General features: G+C 39.7%; 1 protein-coding gene across 4 annotated transcripts in view; it reads right to left on the bottom strand.

Annotated features, from left to right (window-relative positions):
- Positions 1-20,551, bottom strand: part of PRDM5 (PR/SET domain 5) — a 247,423-nt gene that overhangs the window by 60,068 nt on the left and 166,804 nt on the right. For 3 of the 4 annotated variants that reach the window (XM_043438519.1, XM_043438517.1, XM_043438518.1), the window contains one exon: positions 12,582-12,667. The exons of the other annotated variant lie outside the window; for it this stretch is intronic. In XM_043438519.1, coding sequence (XP_043294454.1) covers positions 12,582-12,667 — 86 coding nt within the window. The remainder of the gene's footprint in view (positions 1-12,581; positions 12,668-20,551) is intronic. 4 annotated transcript variants of the gene reach the window in all.

The following is a 20,551-nucleotide window of genomic DNA, read 5'->3' as shown; positions in this document are numbered from 1 at the left end:
AAAAAAGAAGAGGTGGAAAGAATACACAAAAGAACTATACAAAAAAGCTCTTAATGATCCAGATAACCACAATGGTGTGGTCACTCACCTAGAGCCTGACATCCTGGAATGTGAAGTCAAGTGGGCCTTAGCAAGCATCACAACGAACAAAAATTGTGGCGGTAATGGAATTCCAGCTGAGCTATTTCTAATCCTAAAAAAAATTATGCTGTTAAGGTGCTGCACTCAATATGCCAACAAATTTGGAAAACTCAGCAGTGGCCACAGGACTGGAAAAGGTCAGTTGTCATTCCAATCTCAAAGAAACACAATGCCAAAGAATGTTCAAACTACCGCACAATTGTTCTCATTTCACACGTTAGCAAGGTAAAGCTCAAAAACCTTCAAGCTAGGCTTCAAAGGTACGTGAACCAAGAACTTCCACATATACAAGCTGGATTTAGAAAAGGTAGAGGAACTAGAGATCAAACTGCCAATATTCACTAGATCATAGAAAAATCAAAAGAATTCCAGAAAAACATCTACTTCTGCTTCATTGACTATGCTAAAGACTTTGACTGTGTGGCTCATAACAAACTGCGTAAAATTCTGAAAGAGATGGGAATACCAGACCACCTGACCTGCCTCCTGAGAAACCTGTATGCAGGTCAAGAAGCAACAGTTAGAACTGGACATGGAACAATGGACTGGTTCAATATTGGGAAAGGAGAATGTCAAGGCTGTATATAATCCCCTGCTTATTTAACTCATATGCAGAGTACATCATGAGAAACGCTGGGCTGGATGAAGAACAAGTTGGATTCAAAATTGCTAGTAGAAATATCAATAACCTCAGATATGCAGATGACACAACCCTTATGGCAGAAAGTGAAGAACTGAAGAACCTCTTGATGAAGTTTCAAAGAGGAGAGTGAAAAAGGTGGCTTAAAACTCAACATTCAAAAACTAAGATAATGGCATCTGGTCCCATCACTTCATGGCAAATAGACTGGTAAAAACAGGAAACAGTGACAGTTTTTCTATTCTTGGTCTCCAAAATCACTACAGATGGTGACTGCAGTCATAAAATTAAAAGACACTTGCTCCTTGGAAGAAAAGCTATGACCAACCTAGACAGCATATTAAAAAGCAGAGACATTACTTTGCAGACAAAGGTCCAAATAGTCAAAGGTATGGTTTTGCAGTATGATATAGGGATATGAGAGTTGGACCATGGAGAAGGCTGAGTGCCAAAGAACCGATGTTTTGGAACTGCAGTGTTCCAGAAGCCTCTGGGGAGTCCCTTAGACAGTAAGGAGATCAAACCAGCCAATGTTAAAGGAAATCAGTCCTGAATATTCATTGGAAGGACTGATGCTGAAACTGAAGCTCCAATACTTTGGCTATCTGATGTGGAGAGCTGACTCACTTGAAAAGACCCTGATGCTAGGAGAGACTGAGGGCAGGAGGAGAACGGGATGACAGAGGATGAGATGGTTGGATGGCATCACTGACTCAATGGACATGAGTTTGAGCAAACTCCAGGAGACAGTAAAGGACAGAGAAGCCCAGCATGCTACAGTTCATGGGGTCACAATGCATTGGACATGATGTAGTGACTGAACAACAACAACTCTATCACAAAGCAAACATACCTGAAACAGTACATTCTAGAAATTTCATAAAAATGAAAAGTAATAACATAACCTAACACGAAGAGTCAACAAAATGTAAGGTGAACACATGATTGAACTGAAAGTGTTAACAGTCCAAACATAATCTTACTTATTGAGTCTTACAAACCTAAATTATATTGGAAAAATATGAACTTGCAGAAACTGCTGCTCTACAACATTTTTGTTAAATTTTCTTTTGTATCCTGATATTAGTTTGATTTCATTGGCTCATAATCCTAACTAGCTTTTCATAAGTTACACTGATTTGCAAAAATATCTGTATCTATCCAATGCTTAGGAAACAGGATTTCAAAATGAAGCCATCTATGATAAAATATAAACTGTGAATGAAAAAGAAAAATTAAAGAAGAGTTTGAAGCAAAACCCAAAGGCTTCTTTGTACCTCTTTACCCGCTTCCTCCGCTAGTATTGTCTGCTGAGTACATGAGGCCCTGTCTGGTGCTCCCTTGGTCAAAGGCTGGGATCTGTTTGCTCTCTGTGCAGTCAGCGCCTAAAGACGCTGAAACGGCACCACCAGCGCCTGGAAGCCCTGCAGCATCCAGAATCCTTGTCTCATGACCCAAATATTCAAATGAACATGAGCCTTTTATATAAATTTTAAATTAAGATTGGGGTCGTTACTGAAGTTTGTTCATTTTGAAAACACACAGCAAAGTATATCAGAGTCAGTGGAATAAGGAAGCTTCTGAGTAAGAGGCATGTAAGGTGTGTATCTAGCAGGTGAAGAGGTGCGCTCTGAAGCCAGTCTACCTGGGCTCTCATCTTGATTCTGTTACTCACTGGTTGTGCCTCAGTGTCTCATTTTTAAAGAACGGATCATAAGGGGGAGATCCAAATAGCAGAGGAGGAGATGGACGAGGACTATTTCTCGCTCCATGGACACACCAGGAATAGACCTCCCGACACAGAAGATCTTGTGGAACACCAGCTAAGAGGGGGCAGGAGTACCTGACCACTGGAAAAGAATATACATGGAACCACACAAAATTCAGTAGGAAGGAGGGCAAAAAAGAGGAACCTGAGCAGGACTGGATCTGCCCCTGGGGGGTGGGGGAACGGAAGTAGGGGTCAGATCCCCACCATGGGGCAACTGTTTGGGACAGAGGAGAAGCACCTGAGGCTTTACAGAGTGAGCCAGCTGATCTGTGACAGTCTGAACTGAATGAGAATCACTTAGAAAATCCTTGCCGCAGCCCTAAGTACCCTGGACAGGATCATGGGTCCTCTGGAAGGCAGACAGGCTGGGCTGGAGCACAGTGATTGCGGAGCAATCCCAGGGCGAGGTCTGCTGTTGACTGAGGACAGACGGCCCAAGGGGACCTGAGGGAGGAGATCGCAGTGGGAAATGCTTCTGAAGGAAAGACAGGCAAACAAGGAGACAGGGCAACGCTGCTGAGTCACATACAGGGGGTGAGCCATCTCTATAGCCTCCCCCCACACCCCGTCCCCCCAACCAAACACACACGTCAGCACTAGACAGCTGAAGAGACCCCAGAGAAAGTGGCCCTTTAAGCCCCTGACACGCCCAGCAACAGAGAAGGACCCCAGCCAGTGTGGCCCTTCAAGGACCTGACGCGTGGAGAAACAGAAGGACCCCAGCCAGGGTGGCCCTTTAAGGGCCTGGTGGGCCGAGAAACAGAAGCACCCCAGCCAGGGTGGCCCTTTAAGGGCCTGGTGCACTGAGAAACAGAAGCACCCCAGCCAGGGTGGCCCTTTAAGGGCCTGGTGCACTGAGAAACAGAAGGACCCCAGGCAGGGGGGCCCTTTAAGGGCCTGGTGGGCCGAGAAACAGAAGCACCCCAGCCAGGGGGGCCCTTTAAGGACCTGGTGTGCCGAGAAACAGAAGCACCCCAGCCAGGGTGGCCCTTTAAGGGCCTGGTGCACTGAGAAACAGAAGGACCCCAGCCAGGGTGGCCCTTTAAGGGCCTGGTGCACTGAGAAACAGAAGGACCCCAGCCAGGGGGGCCCTTTAAGGACCTGGTGTGCCGAGAAACAGAAGGACCCCAGGCAGGGGGGCCCTTTAAGGGCCTGGTGGGCCGAGAAACAGAAGGACCCCAGGCAGGGTGGCCCCTTAAGGGCCTGGTGCGCTGAGAAACAGGACTCCAGGCAGGGTGGCCCCTTAAGGGCCTGGTGTGCCGAGAAACAGAGAAGGACCCCAGGCAGGGTCCTGTCCCTGCCTAAAATGGACCAAGTAACAGTGAAGGACCAGCCAGAGAGGCCGTCTGACTGCCAGCTGCCAGAAGCTAGGAAAAGGCTCCAGCAGGACCACAGCTCTGCAGCTAAGGCAGCTGGTGTCCCTGCACAATTGGCGCTATCAGGGTTCCTATGATCCAAGCAGCTGTGCCACCTCCTTGAACAATCCTCATCGGGGCAGAGCTGCCAGAAGCTATGAAAAACCTGAATAGGGCCGGACCTCCTGTGACAATTGCTGCCAGCACCCCTGCGTATCTGGTATTGCCAGGGTCCCCACGATCCAAGCTCCCATGCCACCCCCTCGAGGGGTCCCCACTGGGACAGAGCAGCCAGGGGCTAGAAAGGACCCTAAGAGCACCCTACTCTCCAACATCCTAGCCGCTGGCTCCCCTGGGACCCAAGCAGCTGCACCACCTCCACACCAGAACTTCCTGGGGGCAGACCCAAGTCCTCCAGGGCAGCCTCAGGAGCAAACCCTGGTGGATGACTCACACACAGAGGTGGACGTAAAATCCCAACTGAAACCAGGGGCAGTGTGGCTAAGGAGGAGAACATACAATCTTCCCACCAGTGGTAAAAGTTATGGATTAAATCTACAATCAACTTGGCAGACTTTGTATCAATGGAATATATAAAAGGACAATGAGAGGTCCTGCAAAAGAGACACACCAGCATGGGCAGATTCAGACATCACAGGCAAGAACCTTCGAGAGTAGGACCAGATTAGTCTGAGCCGCCCCCACAACAGGTCTAGAGACCAGACCAGCTCAGTATTGGAGGGCATCCTAGGGAGACAATGTGACTGTGACTCGCAGCAAGGGAGAAGATGGTGACTGACAGCTGACAGCCAAGAAAAACGGTTATTCTTCTTATATTTTAACATGTTCTATAGTTCCTTGTGGATTTTCTTCTTTTTCCCTTTCCCCTCTGTTGCTATATTTGTTGATTTTATTAGCACTGTTAAATCTATTTACACTTTTGAGAATTTTTTTTGTCAATCACACTATTTCCTTTAAATATGTCTGCCTCTACATTGGCCTTTTGCAGTTTGGAGGGTTTTTACATTTTTTTCTTTTTTTAATTTTTAAAATTTTTTAAAAATTTATTTTTCTTTTGTACATATATTCTTTTGTTTTCTTATTCTTTCCCTGTTGTAGTTATTCCTTAATATATGTAAATCTCCTTTATCTACTTCTATTTAACTTTGCTTTTCTATGCTATCTTTTCTTTTCTCTCTTTTTCTCTCCATGTCTATTAGTCTGTTTTGCTTTTGTTTCTTTATTCCCCAGTTGGCATACTACTTTGGTTTTGTTTTCAGTTTATGCTTTAGTTAGTTTTGTTTTTGCCTGGTTGGTATCATTTTTGCCTTCCTTTGCTTGCTTGGTTAATCTCTTCTACTTTTTTGGGGAGACTGTTATGGTTTTGTTTATGTGTATATATATATATGTGTGTATATATATATTCCATTATTTTTGTTAGCATTTGCCTGATTGTGTAGCTGCCACTTGTATGGGGTTTGCATTTTGTTTCTTGTTTTAGTGTGTTTGCTTTAATCCCCTTTTATGCCATAACAAACCACCTGTGGAATCTCAGTTCCCTGGCGAGATTGGGTCCTGAGCCTTTGGAGGGGGAGCATGACAACAAGACTCTAGACTACCAGAAAACTCATAACCCCAGACAGTATTAATTACTGAGAACTCCCACAGAGGCTTCCCCCTGTATACAAGACATGGAATCACCCAGCTGCCAGCAGTGCCCAGAGCAGAAAGCCCAGAGCAGGATGCCCCACCCAAACAACAAGACAAAAACACACATGCCTACATCAGCAAATGGGATTGCCACCTCCTGTCTCTACCAACCAAAGGGAGGTGGGGGGAGCTTACCTTCTCCCAACAGAGCACAAGTCACACCCAACAAAAGCCTACACAAACCACTGGACCAACCTACCCACCAAGAGCAGAAATCAAAAGGAAGAAATAACTCAACTTCAAGGCCTCAGAAAAAATCTTAGACACACTACATTTTTAAGAAAATGAAAAGGCAGAGAAGTGTTCTGCAAATGATGGAACAAACTCCATCATTTAGAGCAACTAAACGAAGAGGAAATAGGCAAACTATCTGAAAAAGAATTCAGAATAATGAGAGTAAAGATGTTAAAAAATAGAATGGAGAAAATGCAAGAAGCAATCAACACAACTAACACAATTACCAAGGACATAGAAGAAATAAAGAATAAACAAACAGATGAATAACTCAATTACTGAAATTAAAAATACTCTGGAAGGAATCAATAGTAGATTAACGGAAGCAGAAGAATAGATAAGTGAGCTGGAAGATAGGATGTTAGAAATAATACCTGAAGAGCAGAATAAAAGAAGAAAAATGAAAAGAATCGACGACAGCCTCAGAGACCTCTGGGACAACATTAATCACACCAACATTCGAGTTACAGGGGTCCCAGAGGAAGAAGAGAAAAAGAAGGGCACTGAGAAAATTTTTGGAGAGATTATAGTTGAAAACTTCCCCAGCATGTGAAAGGAAATAGTCAAGTCCAAGAAGTGCAGACAGTCCCATTCAGGATAAACTCAAGGAGAAACACGTCAAAACACATACTCCTTAGGATAACAGAGATTAAACACACAAAAAACTACTAAAAACAGCAAGGGAAAAGCAACAAGTAACATACAAGGGAAAACCCATACGATTAACAGTTGATCTTTCAGCAGAAACTCTGCAGGCCAGAAGGGAATGTCAGGATATATTTAAAGTACAGAAGCAGAAAAATCTACAACCAAGATTACTCTACCCAGCAAGGACCTCATTCAGAATTGATGGAGAAATCACAAGCTTTACAGACACGCAAAAGTTAAGAGAATTCAGGACCACCAAGCCAGCTTCAGCGCAGGGATCAAAGGGACGCATACAGGCAGTGAACACGAGAGAAAGGGGAGGCCTCAGAGGCCAAGGCCGCGAAGAAGATGCCAGCAGAGGCCTATGTGTTAGTAACTGCTTTAGACGTAAAGGGACTAAACACTCCAAAAGACAGAGGCTGAACAAGACCCATACACATGCTGTCTACAAGAGAGCCACTTCAGACCTAGAACACATACAGACTGAAAGTAAAAGGATGGAAAAGATATTCTATGCAAATGGAAATCAAAAGAAAGCTGGAGTGGCAATTCTCATTTCAGACAATATAGACCTTAAAGAATATTGTAGAGATAAAGAAGGGCACTACGTAATGATCAAGGGATCGATCCAAGAAGAGATAACAACTGTAAATATCTGTGCACCCAACACAGGCATACCTCAATACCTAAGGCAAACACTAACAGACATAAAGGGGAAATTTGACAGCAATAAAATAATAGCAGGGGACTTTAACACCCCACTTACACCAATGGACAGATCATCAAAACAGAAAATTAATAAGGAAAAACAACCCTGAAATGATACACTAGACCAAATGGACCTAATTGATATCTTAAGGACTTCCCACCCAAATGCAGAAAAGGACACACACACACTTTCTTCTCAGCTGTACATGGAACATTCTCCAAGACAGACCATATCTTGTGTCACAAAACAAACCTCAGTAAATTAAAAGAAACTGAAATCCTATGAATCATCTTTTCTGACCACAACACTGTGAGACTACATAGCAATTACAGGGAAAAAGCTACAAAAACACAAACACTTGGAGATTAAACAGTATGTTTCTAAATAACGGTTACTAAAGAAATCAAAGGGAAATCAACAAATTCCTAGAAACAAATGACAATGAAAACACAACTCAAAACCTACTGGATGCAGCAAAAGCAGTTCTAAGAGGGAAGTTTATAGCAATACAATCCTACCTCAAGAAACAAGAAAAACATCAAACAGACAAGCTAACTTTACACTTAAAACAACTGGAAAAAAAACAACAAAAACAACAAAAAACCCAGTTAGTAGAAGGAAGGAAATCATAAATATCAGAGAAGAAATAAATGAAAAAGAAATGAAGGAAAGACAGTAAAGATTAAGAAAACAAACAGCTGATTCTTTGAGAAGATAAAAAAATGACAAACCATTAGCCAGTCTCATCAGGAAAAAAAAGAAGAATGAAATCAACAAAATTAGAAATGAAAAAGGAGAGGTTATAAGAGACAACACAGAAATACCAAGGATCATAAGAGACTATTACAAACAACTATATGCCAATAAAATGTACAACCTGGAAAAAATGGACAGATTCTTAGAAAAGTTCTATCTTCCAAGACTGAATCAGGAAAAAATAGAAATTATTAACAATCCAGTAACAAGCACAGAAATTGAAATGTGATAAAAAATTTCCCCAAAAAAAGAAGCCCAGGGTCAGATGGCTTCACAGGTGAATTCTATCAAACATTTAGAGAAGATCTAATCCCTATCCTTCTAAAGCTCTTCCAAAAATTGCAGAGGAAAGAACACTTCTGAACTCATTTGATGAGGCCACCATCGCCCTGACACCAAAACCAGACAAAGACTACACAAAGCAAGAAAATGACAGGCCAGCATCACTGACGCACATGTATGCAGAAATTCTCAACAAAATTCTAGCAGACAGAGCTCAACAGCACATGAAAAAGATCACACGCCATGATTAAGTTGGGTTTATCCCAGCGATGCAAGGATTCTTCAATATATGCAAATCAATCAATGTGATACACCATATTAGCAAACCGAAAGACAAAAACCATATGATAATCTCAACAGATGCAGAAAAAGCTTTTGACAAAATTCAACACTCATATATGATATAAAAAACTGTTCAAAAATGGGTACAGAAGGAACCAAGCTCAACATAATAAAGACCATATATGATAACCCCACAGCAAACATTATTCTCAATGGTGAAAAACTGAAAGCATTCCCTCTAAGGTCATGAACAAAACAAGGGTGCCAACTCTCACCACTATTATTTGTCACAGTTTTGGAAGTCCTGGCTATGGCAAGTAGAGAAGGAAAACAAACAAAAGGAAGTCAGATTAGAAAAGAAGAAGTAAAGCACTTACCGTTTGCAGTTGATATGATAGTATATATATAAAACCCTAAAGAGACCATCAAAAAATGACTAGAGCTAATCAGTGAATTTAGCAAAGTGGCAGGATATAAAACCAATACACAGAAATCACTTGCATTCCTATAAACTAACAATGAAATATGAGAAAGGGAAATTAAGGAATCAATATCATTTAACATTGCAACAAAAAGAATAAAATACCTAGGAATAAACTTCCCTAAGGAGACAAAAGTACTGTATACAGAAAACTATAAGACACTGATGAAAGAAATTAAAGACAACATAAATAGATGGAGAGAGATTCCAGGTTTTTGGGTTGAAGAATTAATGCTGTGAAAATGACTATACTACCAAATGTAATCTACAGGTTCAATGCAATCCCTATCAAATTACCAATGGCATTTTTCACAGAACTAGAACAATACATTTCACAATTCATATGGAAACACAAAAGATCGTGGATAGCCAAAGCAATTTTGAGAAAGAAGAATGAAGCTGGATGAATCAACCTTCATGTCTTTACACTATACTACAAAGCTGCAGTCATCAAGACTGTATAGTACAGGCACAAAGACAGAAACCAATGGAACAAGATCAGAAGCCCAGAGATAAACCCAAGCACCTATGGATATCTTATTTTTAACAAAGGAGGCAAGAATATACAATGGGGCACAGATAGTCTCTTTTATAACTGGTGCTGGGAAAACTGGAGAGCTACATGTAAAAGAATGAAATTAGAACACTTCCTAATGCCATACACAAAGATAAACTCAAAATGCATTAAAGACCTAAATGTAAGGTCATAAACTATAAAACTCCTAGAGGAAAACATAGGCAGAACACTTGATGACATAAATCACACCAAGATCCTCTATGACCCATCTCCTAGAGTAATGGAAATAAACACAAAAATAAACAAGTGGGACCTAATTAAATTTAAAAGATTTGCACAGAAAAGCAAACTATAAACAAGGAGAAAAGACAACCCTCAGAATGGGAGAAAATAATAGCACATGAAACAACTGACAAAGGATTCATTTCCAAAATATACAAGCAGCTCATACAAGTCAATATCAGAGAAACAAACAACCAATCAAAAAATGGGCAAAAGACCTAAACAGACATTTCTCCAAAGAAGACACACAGATGGCTAACAAACACATGAAAAGATGCTCAACATCACTCATTATTAAGAGAAATGCCAATCAAATTTACAATGAGATATTACCTCACACCAGTCGGAATGGCCATCATCATAAAATCTACAAACAATAAATGCTGGAGATGGTGTGGAGCAAAGGGAACCCTCCTGCACTGTTTGTGGGAATGCAAATTGATGGCGATTCCTTAAAAATTAGGAATAAAACCACCATATGACCCAGCTAGGCATATACTACTAGGCCTCCCACTACTAGGCATATACCCTGAGGAAACCAAAACTGAAAAAGACACATGTAACCCAATGTTCACTGCAACTCTCTTTACAATAGCTAGGACATGGAAGCAACCTATATGTCCACTGACAGATAAACAGATAAAGAAGCTGTGGTACATATATACAATGGAATATCACCCTGCCATAAAAAGGCAGGCATTTGTGTCAGTCCTAATGGGGTGGATGAACCTAGAGCCTATTATACAGAGGGAAGTAAGTCAGAAAGAGAAAAACAATTACCGTACACTAATGCATACACATGGGACCCCGAGAGATGGTACTGATGAGCCTCTTTGCAGAGCAGCAGTGGAGACGCAGACATTGAGAATAGGCCCATGGACACAGGAGGGCAAGGAAGGAGAGGGTGGGGGTCACGGAGGGAAACATACTTCACCACATGTAAAACAGACAGACAGTGAGAATGTGCTGTGTGACTTGGGAGCTCAAAGTGGGCGCAGTAACCACCTAGAGGGTGAGGGTAGGGAGCGAGGTGGGAGGGCTGCTCAAGGGAGAGGGGACACGGGCTGATTCGTGTCTGGTAGAAACCAATGCAACACTGTGATGCAATTATCATTCAATTAAAAATAAATATATTTAAAAAAGAACAGATCATAATAATACCTACCTCATTGAGGTTGAATGCATTAATGAACTGTTGTGAAGCTTACATGAATCAATAAACGTGAACACCTAGAATATAGTGCCTGACATGTGATTACTGGCCTTTGTATTTAACTATTGGCATAATTCTCATGAATAAACAAAGCAAAAACCATATTATTTGAACTGGAAATATTGTCCATTCTTGAGAACCCACAAAAGGTACTTTTTCCCTGAATTCAAACATCCTTTTCAAAGGTATAACTTTGTAAAACAGTTTAACATGCACTCATAAGGCCCAGATTTTGGTTAACATCATGAGTTTTAATAAAAGGAATCAGCACTCCTTTGCTCTGGTCTAAAACACATTATTGGCACTATTGTGACAACTGTACATACATAAAATAACCTCCTAAACAACATTAAACCTCTTTAATAGTGCTCACTGTGTAATAAATAATTGAATATGTACATTAAGTCATATTAAGAGGAGTAATATTTATCTAACCCTTCACTGTCTATGAAGTACTTAGCAGTTACTCCAGTTCAAAATATCCACATAATACAAGTATTATATTTTAAATCAGAATGAAAAACCCAATGTGGATTTGCCCTAGTGAGCACAGAAGCTGCCTCCCTCCTCCACCACAAACATGAGAGGAGTGTTTTCTTAACAGGACCTCAGAGGTTATCTTTTATAGCCTACAGAACTAAAGTGGAAAGCTGGAATACTATTACACTGGCAAAGATATTATTATTATTTGTTTCCTCTAAAGTTCTTATTTTACAGCTAAGGTAAAAAAATGGAATTCGGGAGAAGCCTAAATTAGAACTGCTCTTAAGGGGATTAGGCACGTCTCTCAAAATCTAAAAAAATTTGGCATTTATGTACAGACCATAAGCACTTTTAAAAGGCCAAACTGAAAAGAACTGTGTGAAAGGTTAGCAGTGAAAAAGATGGATATAGCAAATTCAAGAGCTATTTAAAAACATCAAATTTTCAAGTGGGAAGTCCATGTAAAGTCTGTGTCCTAAACTGAACAGTGAGCTAAGAAAGGCAGCTAGACAGAGGGTGAGCTGCTCCCATTTTTTTCCAGCATGTGACGCAGACTCTGGGGTCTGAACACGCTGTACGTCACAGGATGACAAGGATCCGGTGAGAGGTGCTCACAGCAGAAGCACAGAGGGCATCCCTGGAAAAAGAAGGAAGGACGGCACGGGGCACTCCTTGCAGAGCCACTTCCCATGGTAATTCAGACTGTCTCCAACATCTTCCCTGCAAGCATGCCAGCTCACATACATTAATTAATGGTCACATGCTGACAGAGCACCTCTGTTCCGGAAGTGCTGGCATCTGCATTTCTGGCACACACTCGGCTACACTTCCTGGGCTGTCTGACAGTTGTAACTCCTGTTACTCCTAAGAACTAGTTCACAGTTTAAAGAATGGGAAGGCTCTGGGGGTTTGGATTTTTGCTTCTTTCATTGTTACGTCTTTAAAAAAAAAAGATATGCCCAAATATTCACCGCAAGCATGAAGTTTCAGATATACCACCTTTGCTTTCTCAGGTAAAATTAAACATCTTAAAATAAGTGTGGATCTTATACGAAATGAGATAGAATGTTATCTTACCCTGGTGTGAGTACGAATGTGCATCTTCAAGCCGTCATTTTTACTGAATCCTTTCTCACAGTAAGGGCACTGATAGGGACGCTCACCTACAAGATAAAGGCAGGCTTCCTGTCAGAAAAGTCTACAGCAGCAAAGCAGGCATGTACGATCACTCCTGCACCAGGCCTTCGCAAACACTCGTGCATGGCCACGAAGAGACTGGCCAGGCGGCCCCAGGGGCACTTCAGGGCAGAGGAGGAGCTTTCCCTCCTGCGGAGCGGCAGTGAGCCGGAGCACTTCCTGCAATGACACCAGCCACAACTACCGCAGCCGGCTCGCTCCCTTTGTTCAGACACTTCAGTCAAGTCTGACTCCTTGTGACCCCATGGATGGTAGCCCTCCAGGCTCCTCTGTCCATGGGGTCTGCAGGCAAGAATACTGGAGTGGGTTGTCATTTCCTCCTCCAAGGGATCTTCCCGACCCAGGGATCGAACCTGCATCTTTTACATCCCCTGCACTGGCAGGCAGGTTCTTTTTTTTTTTTGCGGTTACATTTTATTTATATATATATATTTTTTTTCCCAATTATTTTTATTAGTTGGAGGAGGCAGGCAGGTTCTTTAGCACTAGTGCCACCTGGGAAGCCCTTTCCTTTTAATATTTGAGACCAAATTAAATCTCCTTATTGTAAGAATTTGTTAAAAAGATTTTGCATCAATGTGTTCTGTCACTGTACTGAACATAATAGGGATCTTTGTTTCACTGATACTTTGTTTTTTAAAAAAGATTTCATACTTTACCTCAATAAGGTTATGAGTTTTAAAAGGATTTCATAAATCTGATATATGTTAAACAGAACTGGTTAAACTAAATAATAAGTGATTTATCCTTTCCATTATAACTGAGAAGAGGTTATATCTAGAGGTTATTATCTAGAAAACAGCTAAACCCATTTTTTTTAAACAAGCAAGCATACTCATCCACATCACACTTTCTAAAAAGTTATACTGTAAAAAAAAAAAAAAGAAAGAAAAAAAATACAGCAAAATTTAATCTCCAGGACAAATGTGAAACTACTCACTCATCAAAGCTTAGTTATTCAGATTGGACAGTAACTGAAAATCACTAGTATGAAGAATGACAATGTACTTACACGACAGGATGCCAGACCTCAGCTGCCATCAGACATCAATACAATAAAATACGTGGCTTCAGTACATGTAAAACTGCTGTCTTCCCTTCCCCTCAGAAACAGGCCTTTGGACAAGCAATATGCTGGTCCTCCGCTCCCTTACATATCATCTGATCCTCATCCTCACTCAGTCTGATCCAAGCACAGGCTACTTGAGTCACGCCAGTGAATGTGTCCATCAGCTCAACAAAGAGCTTCCTGCGGCTTAAACCAGCAGTCACTTCTCACCACGGCCTTGCCTGACCTCTGCCCAGGTGCTTTACAAAGCGTCCAGCCACGCTTCTGGGACTGGAGGCCCTGGGGCACAGGGGGACTTGCCCTGCTCTCTGAGCCCTTGTCGACAGTAACATCACCTGCCAACAACTGCGGCAGAGTCTCCAGCTCAGCAACTCCCCCAGCCTCTCCTTGAGACACACCCAGGACACTCCCTCTGAACTCTCTCTGAAGTGGACAGTGTGAAACAATGACAACCACTCAAGAAGGAAGAAAGAAAAACTGAAAAATAACAAAGGCAGCACAGATTGGAACAGAACTCTTTAACATCTATCTAGGCTTACCAATTTTTTTCTGGGAGACAAAATCAACTTTTGCACTAAGTAAATCGACTGAGAGTTCTTGACTTTATTATGGTTGTGAACCTGGGTAGGTGTGACTTTTCATACACACAAAAAAGTAAAGACTTAGTAGGGTCCAATTTATTTGAACAACTAGGAAAAGATAACATTATTTTAACCCTAAAATGATAATATGTGTTTATCTTCATTCCACCTCTCTGCTGAGCTCCTATCTTGAGATATCTGTATATCCACTGGGTATCTTCATTAGTATATTTCACCAACAATTAAAATTCAGCATTCATGAACATTATCCTCTGACCCTATGTGTCTTACGTATCCTGTCCTGATTAGTTATACCACATTCATCCACTTACCAAATAAGAAACTTAAATAGCCATTTTTTACTTACTTCTCCCTACATCTAACCTCTAAGCTTTATTAATTTCAGTTCTCTGATATTTCTAGAATTTTTTTCCTTGACAACAAGAACAAAAAAAATATTCATAACATCAGCCATCAGTGAGAGCCATCAGTAAGAGCATCAGTGACAGAAGCAGTAACAGAAATTATCATTTATTGATTTCTTAAATCACTGAACTTTAACAATGCAAACTCACTGAAAAAACACTAGAAGAAAAGAGCAAGTTGCTAATGCTCATGGAGGTAACTCTATATCACGGAAGTCCAGATGATTTTATTTCCTTCTTCAGAAAGTATGAAAAGGAAGTAACTTTTCAATGTAAATTCATTTTACATTAGTGATAAGAAGAATGCTAAAATATTTCCATCTTATCTATTAACAATTAAATAAATATAGATTACAGATAAAGCATGATAAACAGTAAAATTGTTGGTAAAGATGTTTCAGAAATTTTTAGCAATAGTAAATTACCTTAATGTTCACAGCTATTCTCTTTGTATCAACAACAGAACTTTATGTGTGTGATTGCTCTCCAAATACAAATAGAATAGCCAGCAAAATATAAAAGAATCAAAGATTTATAGTTGTTGGTTACATGAATTAAACCTAACAAAACACATCAAGTTATTTTCTTTCATGACAGCCAAAATTGATTAAGCAAGGAAAAAGAAGTAACAAATGCTAAAGAATTTTAGAGAATGGGGCAAAACAAATTAATTCCCTATTTTAGCTGGTATCATAATGCACAAATTTCCACTACAGACATGAGCTTTTTCTCCTCTTCTAGAGTCTGATTGTTCTGAGTATGAATACTGCTCATCCTCTTCTAGGTGTAACTCTGCGGAAGCCATGCAACCTTAGTGAACCTCTGAAAAATGGAATAAACTTTACCTATCTCCAAGATATTCTGACCAAACATTCAGGTTTGTTTAAAGCATTCTCTGTGCCGGCAACCATGGAACAATTATTAACAGCACTCTTTTTCACTGACACAGCTGATCCAGTCGGGACAATAAAAATGTATGGCCACCTATTTCGGATTGAACTGTGCTCCCCCCCACCCCAAAAAATTCACATGTTAAAGTCCTAACTCCAGCACCTCAGGAAATAGAATATGACCTTATCTGGAAATAAGGCTGTTGCAAATGTCACTAGAGTTGTGTTATCCCTAACCTTATGTGACTGATGTCCCTACAAGAACATACCCACAAAGAGACAGAGACACGGGAGAGGCCCTGTGAAGAGTGGAGTTACGCTGCCACAGCAGGAAGTGCCAGAAGGAAACCCTGGAACAGATGGTTCCCCGGTGCCTTCAGAGGGAGTGAGGTCATGCCAACGCCTTGATCTCAGCCTTCTAGCCTCCAGAACAGAATGTATTAGACAATACATTTTTGTTGTTTAAGCCACTCAGTTTGCATACTTTGTTACAGCAGTACTAGCAAACTCCCAGAATCACCTTGCTCATATGGAGGCAATTATCATCGTCACTGATGTCTCCGTCTGCTGTCCGTGAGACCTAAGGAGACTGCTCAGAACAGAAACCAGTACTCTAGACTGTCCGTGCTCCCACCCCCTTCCAACCCGAGTTCCCACAGCACTGAGCTGACAGGTTTGGGTACTGAGTAAGTCCCACTCCACTCACCCTACCACCCCAGGGTATAACTCGTTTTAAAGGCTGTCACTGGGCAAACGGCTTTGATAAATTTATTTAAAATTCAGAATTTACTTAAAAGCCAGAGTGTGTGGTTTGAGAATCAGCCTTGACAGACTACATTAGGCTGTCCACCCTTTTGGCTGGAGCATGTTTAGAGCAATCCTGCCTCTCTCAGACTCCAGGGACAAAGCTATCTGCTCTCCCATACAATCAGAAGCTGAATGTTACCTGTACAAGTCAACATGCTGCTAAATATAAAGACAAGCTGTTATTCCTAGGTTTTTTTTCACATTATGCATGTGATATTTTCTGTCACTATTGCAAGTTATTGTGATGAGTATGTTTCCAGGAAATATTTCTGTCTACACATAAAATTATTATGGTGTGAATAGAAATTATTCTTCAATTTTGGTTAACTCTAAGAATACAGATCTTTCTTTCTTACGTGATCACTGCCAGTACATAGGTTCTGATATACAATATGATGTGAATCCAAACAATGATTATTTTTAAATATCGCTAGTAGATTTGAAGATTGTTCACATTTTGCATAAGTTAACAGCAATGTTCAAATTCTCACTAACATGAAAATTAGTTCATCTGAAAATTAGGTAAAAAAAAAAAAACTGAGCTAAAAACCAACCTAAATAGAAAAATAAAAGTAATGGTTGAAACATACTGTTCAGAACACTTGAGGTACATTAGTAATTTTATTTCTTGTAACAACATTATGATCTAGGAATTCATAGCTTGAGTTTACAAGTGAGGAAAGTAAGGCACAGGGAAGATAAGTGATTTGTTCATGATGACACAGCTATTAAATGGTAGAATCAGAATTTTAATGCTTAATATTTAACCCTTAGACCATCAAATAAATTAATAATATGGCTAGTTTTTATATAAATGAGGTTAGACTTTCTAAAGTTACTGTCAAAAACTCTGCTTCTTGCAATTACAGCTGACATTAACCAGATCTTTCTGACTGGGAGATTGAGACATTCCTTTAGTTATCAAAGCTCATCAGGAAAAAGTCAGGGGCAGGTTAGGAATATATGTTATATCTCAAAGCAGATCCCAAGTGGATGCACATACTGACATAATATTGAACTATGCCTTGAGAACCACATTTAAGTAACCACCTTCAACATTTAGAAAGGAAAAACAGTATTGGCAAACATCCCATACTACATTATGAGATTTAGCTACCAATAGCTAAGATTCAGTGAGCATAGTACCATGAATAACACTAAAGCATATCTAACAGCAAAATGTTTTCACTTAACTAAGGAAAACAGATGAGCTTTTTTTTGCATCTGCTTCTTTCTTCAAATTATGTTCTAACACTGAATATCATTAAAGTCCACTTCTGTTTTCATCAAACACATCAAGGAACACACAGAAACATGATGGTAACTGTAGAGGGTTGATTTTAAGTTGACTTGAACAGGTGTCACAAAGTAGATAATCCTGGAAGATAATTTATTCATTCATTAAACAGACATTTTTTGAGCACACACCATCTTCTATTTACTGTCCTGGGCTTTAAGAACACAGGTGTGAATATATTCACAAAATCACTGCCTCTTCAATTTTACTAGTGTAATAAGACAAGAAAATGTTAAAGAAAAAACAAGATAATTTCAGATACTGACACTGTAAGAAGAAAATAAAACAAGGAGATGGACTGAAGAAAGATCTCTGGTAGGTGACGACAGGAAAAGAACTTAGGAGAGGTCATTAGGAAAGGTAAAAGAACTGAATGTACTTTCTTCATGCCAATTTAAGTGCACTTTTTCTGTAACTCTTTTTCGCAGAATTACAAGCTTTTTAACTTACTGGACTTGAAATGGGTGCCCCCAAATTCCCACTGCTACCACACCTGAGATGGACGTAGCCTAAAAGTACTTGAAATACACAAAGGGGGTGAGTGGATATTTAGAAAAGAACTCCAAAAACTGCAGATGGCTTTGCAAAGGCAGCTGGTGGTAATGAAAGGGGGACATCTGGATGCCACATGAGGTACCCAGAGCCTCGCCTGGTCCCCACACACACTACCATGCATCTTTAACAAAGAAAACACACAATGACCGAAACCATTTGCTGGCACGTATGGTCACACACAACAGGAAAAATCTGATTCTAGTTTAATGTATGCCATTGTTGTTTGTTTAATGCATGCCAGTAGGATTATAATTTATTGACTTTACCATTTTTTTGTGCTATATAATTAAAGACATCAGAAGAACTCCAGGCCTCACTAAAGGATTAACATACTAATATTAAAATAGGGGAGTTTGGGGAGGAATGGATACATATATATGTATGGCTGAGTCCCTTCGAAGTTCACCTGAAACTGTCAAAACACTGTTAATCAGCTATACCTCAATACAAAATAAAAAGTTTTTAAAAAAATAAAGTAAAATAACAGAATCTTAAAATTTGTGAAGGGAATTCAGGTTAGCATGAACCTTCATGATAAAAGGAAAGGCTTTAAAGCCACTAAATCACAGAATATCCGTCTACTGCTCCGTATTTTGCACCAATGACCACCCTGACAAGTCCTTTCTAAAGATCTGTTTATGCAACAAAAGTTAATAAAGAAAATTCTTGCCAACTTCAATATACCTATATTAGATATTTTGATATTCTTAAATTTAGATGATGGATTTAAATTTAGACATGAACTTGACCACACTATCAGAAACTCAGATCAAATTTTATTTAATGCCACTAAACACATCGAATGCAAAAGACTTAATAATCTGGATATGATCAACTCCGAAAATTAGAATGTACAAAGTGCTTAAAATGATAAAGTTTATGTTATGTATATTTTACCATACCTTTTTTTTAAAAAAAGTGTACAGCTAATGAGCCCTATACCTTTAGAGATTTTTAAACAAGCAGAAAACTTTAACGAATGTTCTAAGAGATTTTTATTAAAATCAAAATAAACTCTCTCCAGAAAGCATTTTAATAACTTTAACTTTTATTTTATCAGTATATTTTTTAATACCTATATAGATTTCAGGAATTCCCATAACTCCAAAAACATGAAAACATGTATATACAGAGAAAATGTAATTTAAGATGGAGTAAGGTCAAACTCTCATTTTTGATGAATTCAAATTAAATAATGTTTAAATAATTGAATTAAATAATGTTTAAGGAGTTTGGAGCCATAATTTTAATTTTTACTTTGACTTTTCTAACAAAAATCAAGTTTTGGAGATGGCAAATTTCAAATGAAGAAAGCAAGCCTCAGAAGTGTATGTTTCATGAAAAATACTGTCAGATGGTTCCACATGGTTGAACTTTAACATAGATACTATATAAGAAAGTGAAAGTGAAGTTGCTCAGTCGTGTCCAACTCTTTGCGACCCCATGGACTGTAGTCTACCACGCTCCTCTGTTCATGGGATTTTCCAGGCAAGAGTGTTGGAGTGGGCTGCCACTTCCTTCTCCAGAGGATCTTCCTGACCTAGGGATCGAACCCGGGTCTCCTGCATTGTAGGTAGACGCTTTACCATCTGAGCCACCTGGGAAGTCTGTAGATATACTATATGGGAATTCTTTAAAACTTGCTATTTGTCTTCCATGAATATCACAGGATTGGCTTATTTTTCTATTATGGATTAACGAAATTTTTACAAAACATCAAAATGACTCATTCTAAATGAAAATTAAACCAAAAATTAGAATTGTATAAGCATTACCCAATCACTTTTCCAATTTCACCATTTTAATCCCTTTAACCAATGGAGAAACTTAATAAATTAGCAGTACACTACAGAGAGAAGTAAAATGCTACACTGAGAAATGGGAGTAGCTCAACTTCATTCTTGGCAATTTTCTATGAACTGAAATACTTTTATTTTTTTCCTGCAGCCAAAAGAGTCACAAAACCACACTCACTTCACTGAACCCCAAACTGTTACTCCTGGGATGCCGTTAGTAATCAAATATTGTGGAATTTCACTGTCATGTTAGAAAGACAACAAAAATCTGAACTTGACATTTACTCCTTGAGTATTTAGAGACACTATACTTTTTAAAGTTTAAAGAGTTCACTATTTGTAAGGACGTGGGCCATAAAATGTAAAAATCGAAAGATGACTGGGGGGGACCTTTGCATTCCAAAATACTGAACCAAAACAAATTGAGTCC

Source organism: Cervus canadensis, chromosome 19, assembly GCF_019320065.1.
Source record: "Cervus canadensis isolate Bull #8, Minnesota chromosome 19, ASM1932006v1, whole genome shotgun sequence".
Taxonomy (NCBI): domain Eukaryota; kingdom Metazoa; phylum Chordata; class Mammalia; order Artiodactyla; family Cervidae; genus Cervus; species Cervus canadensis.
Note: the sequence above shows the minus strand (reverse complement) of the source record. Positions and strands in the feature narration are given on the sequence as shown.